At 31.2% G+C, this 3170-nt stretch overlaps 1 protein-coding gene across 1 annotated transcript; it reads right to left on the reverse strand.

Annotated features, from left to right (window-relative positions):
- On the reverse strand, nucleotides 1–1815 carry LOC143599973 (large ribosomal subunit protein eL14y-like). Its single transcript, XM_077077792.1, has 4 exons — nucleotides 1687–1815; nucleotides 1053–1182; nucleotides 848–960; nucleotides 1–176 (listed from the first exon to the last, which is right to left on the reverse strand). Exons 2-4 carry the CDS (start codon nucleotides 1159–1161, stop codon nucleotides 123–125), a joined length of 276 nt encoding a protein of 91 aa, XP_076933907.1. The 5' UTR covers nucleotides 1162–1182; nucleotides 1687–1815; the 3' UTR covers nucleotides 1–122.
- Between the last annotated feature and the right edge of the window lie 1355 nt (nucleotides 1816–3170).

A 3170-nucleotide genomic window follows, 5' to 3' on the forward strand; every position in this document is an offset into this window, starting at 1 on the left:
TGAATCAAACAAGACTTGAATCCCTTTAATACCTTGTAAAAGGTCAAAACATAAAATCCTAAAAACCCAGCAATAATAATCTACTCAACAACAATTCAAACAAGCCACCAAACGCTCAAGCCTCAAGCGGTCTCCTTCTTTAGCTTTGCAAGCTCTTGCCTAACGACTCCCGCTTTCTGCAAGTTCAAAAAACAAACAGGCAGAAAATCAAATTAGTCGGATAGGTAAAATAAAGAGTTAATTTAATTCTAAATTAATCTCTAATCGATCAAATGAGTAAAACTGAAAACAACTAAATAGTAAATAGGAAACATGCCAAAAAGTGGTCAACCGATCAAAACTTCAATCATGGAACTTGATTAGGCACACGAGCCTAAATAAGCCTTTTTACTTGTTTTAAGTATAATTTTATTGATACAATATTACATACATACTTACAAAAACCTACAAAATACAAAAAGAATAAATAATAAATAATTGAAAACACATATAAAACACTTGGAAGACTGATAAAAAAACAGAACTCAAGAACCAAAAAGAGTCTTTTACTTGACTAAAATATCTATAAACAAGATACTTACAAACCGAAAAATGCAATAAAAGGTACTTAATGACTAATCAAAAGAGCTCGTGAGTCTAAAATTATATTATTGAAATTGAAATAATAATATATATACATAAATACTTCAAAAATACTTAATAACTATCTAATGCAAAAAAAAATAGCATGAATAAAACTAACCACACGCCAAACTCAAATATAGACAAGTTCAGTCTTGACTAGAACTGGTCAACATAACCTTTAACTAATATGCATAAAGTGAAGGTAAAGCTCAAAAGTACTAACCTTAATCTTTGCCAACATAATCTTAAACCGGTCAAAATCGTTAAGCGAGGCTCTCTTCTTTTGAACAATGAGTTTTCTTCCCCACGAGCTGTTTTCCCACTTGTTCTTCACATCTGAAAAATAACAAAAAGAAGCTCAGTAATCAAACCAACAAGTCAACAACTAACATAACATAACCTTTAATATTTCAATAACGTATACTTACCAGCAGCCTCCATTGCAGAAATAAGAGTCTTCTTATTTGGAACTCGTTTGATGTCAATTTTGATGTCAGTTAGTGTTAGCCTCTTGAAGTTCATTTGGCCTCTAACCATATCAGGAGAATCAACAAGAGCCTACATTTAATACAACATATTCTTACATTAATTAACGCAAAAACAAATAATGGGATTTTCAACCAGCTAGAATATAGTATATAAACAATAATCATCATTTGAGAACTGACATCAAAGTTTATGTTAGTTGTATTCATAAACTGTTTAAACCGAACAAACCGTCTAAACTAAAACCAAAAAGCCAGTTCAACAGGTTTCGCATATACAGGTTCGATTTTGCCGATTTAAACCACGGAACCAAAAACTTAAACTTAACTATTCTTATGTTCTTTTTAATTTTAAAATATGTATCTATGTAAAAATATTGTACCAAGAACCGTCTATTATCAATTTAAAAACTTTAATACAATCTAACAGTTCCAAACTGTTAAACACAGAGATTCAAACCAGAAATTAAAATCAAACTAGTGATTAAATTGAGCTAAAAACAAACATAAAAGCTAACAATCAAACCAAAGTAAAAACTGAGCAAATTATAACAGCTTCAAAGGACAATGAATATACCCTGTTCTGATCGATGACGTCAACAATGACGACGAGCTTTCCATAATCCTTTCCGTAGTTAACAAGAGCAATTCTTCCTATCTCAACGTACCTCTTGAACGGCTACAAATATCAAATTATAATAATAATAATAATAATAATAATAATAATATTAAGATTGATGAGCTAGCAAATGCTTATAATAATAAATATCAAAATCGGAGTCACATTTTACCATTTTTCTTCTCAAGTTGCAGATCGCCGGAGGCTGTGGTGATTGATTGAAGACGATGAAAGCCAGCTAGGGTTTTCAACTGGTCGTTGGCTTAAATAGTTTGGGCTCGCTTCTTTCTAATTCCGATTTGGGCCCATTATTTGAGTGTGGCCCGGCCCAGTCTAAGCAACAAATCCTAACCGACCCAAACCGAAACATGTATGCTTGAAAGTTGAAACAGGTTTGTAACCGATATTAACCACGTTACGGACCCGTTTAATAACAGAATCTAACCGGTTACATAGGTTACAGTTTTTCATTTAAACCTTGGTTATCGAGATTAACCAGTTTTGACTAATTGATCAAGAACCGATTTAGTTAATAGCCGATGCCTCAGAAAACCAGTTAATCGGTATTTCATTTGAATCTCTGAGGTGAATTGATGGTGAATGCTGGCAAAATAATTTTAAAACATTAATGCTTTTAGTATTATATACAAACTAATTGAAAATATACGCTACTTTTAAAATAACTATTTTAAAATAATAAATATGCTACTAATAAAAAAACAAAATATCATATTTGTCTACTTTAGTTTATATGGTATAATCAATCAAATTTCTCGATTTACATTCGTTGGTCATAACATTTGCTATTTCTCAAATTCGAAAATCCGACTCGTTTAAATTTTTACATATCATTTTATGTCCATTTATGATTAAAAAAAATGTTCATTATATTAATTAGGTATTTTAGATCCATTTTCACGCTTGAAGTTGCTTGTTTTTAAGTTTAACTCGCATTTTATAAAGTTCAAGGATCAAAACCGTGACTTTTAAAAATCTGATTGTTTTCTCCTTTTGTGTAGTCACGCATCATGACCGGTTTGTAGGTCTTCTCGTCACGTAACGCGACGGGTGTGCAGATCAAGCAGCTCGTTTTTCCGTTTTTGTTGATTCAGAGGCCCATTTTCATGTATTTTCTAAAATTATTAAATGTTATTGAAATTAAATATTTTCCCTAACTTAATTCCATAACTTATACGACAAGTTTTATGATTTACTTGATTAATTAGAGTTATTTTGGTAAAAAGCCCATTAAACCCAAATCTTAATCAATATAGTTTAAACCTATGCCCAGATATATTCATTCATATCTATACCCTAATACCTTTGCCACGCTTTTCATGACCAACATACATCCAAATCGAAATCTAAGCTAGGAATCAAGTGTTATTTCTTCTTTGGCTTTCAAAAGTCAACGTTCTTCATTTTCTTTTCTTGGTTCTTCT

The sequence above is a fragment of the Bidens hawaiensis genome, unplaced genomic scaffold, assembly GCF_021521415.1.
Source record: "Bidens hawaiensis isolate Kalapana, Puna unplaced genomic scaffold, B.hawaiensis_p1.1 tig00001960_1, whole genome shotgun sequence".
Lineage (NCBI taxonomy): Eukaryota > Viridiplantae > Streptophyta > Magnoliopsida > Asterales > Asteraceae > Bidens > Bidens hawaiensis.

Bases quoted from the DNA above. Each gene is read 5' to 3' on its own strand.
- LOC143599973 (XM_077077792.1), bottom strand. From the start codon at position 1,161: ATGGTTAGAGGCCAAATGAACTTCAAGAGGCTAACACTAACTGACATC. The intron at 961-1,052 runs GTAAGTATACGT...GTTATTTTTCAG, and splicing joins TTCTGCAATGGAGGCTGCTG to ATGTGAAGAACAAGTGGGAA. The intron at 177-847 runs GTTAGTACTTTT...TTGAACTTGCAG, and splicing joins TTATGTTGGCAAAGATTAAG to AAAGCGGGAGTCGTTAGGCA.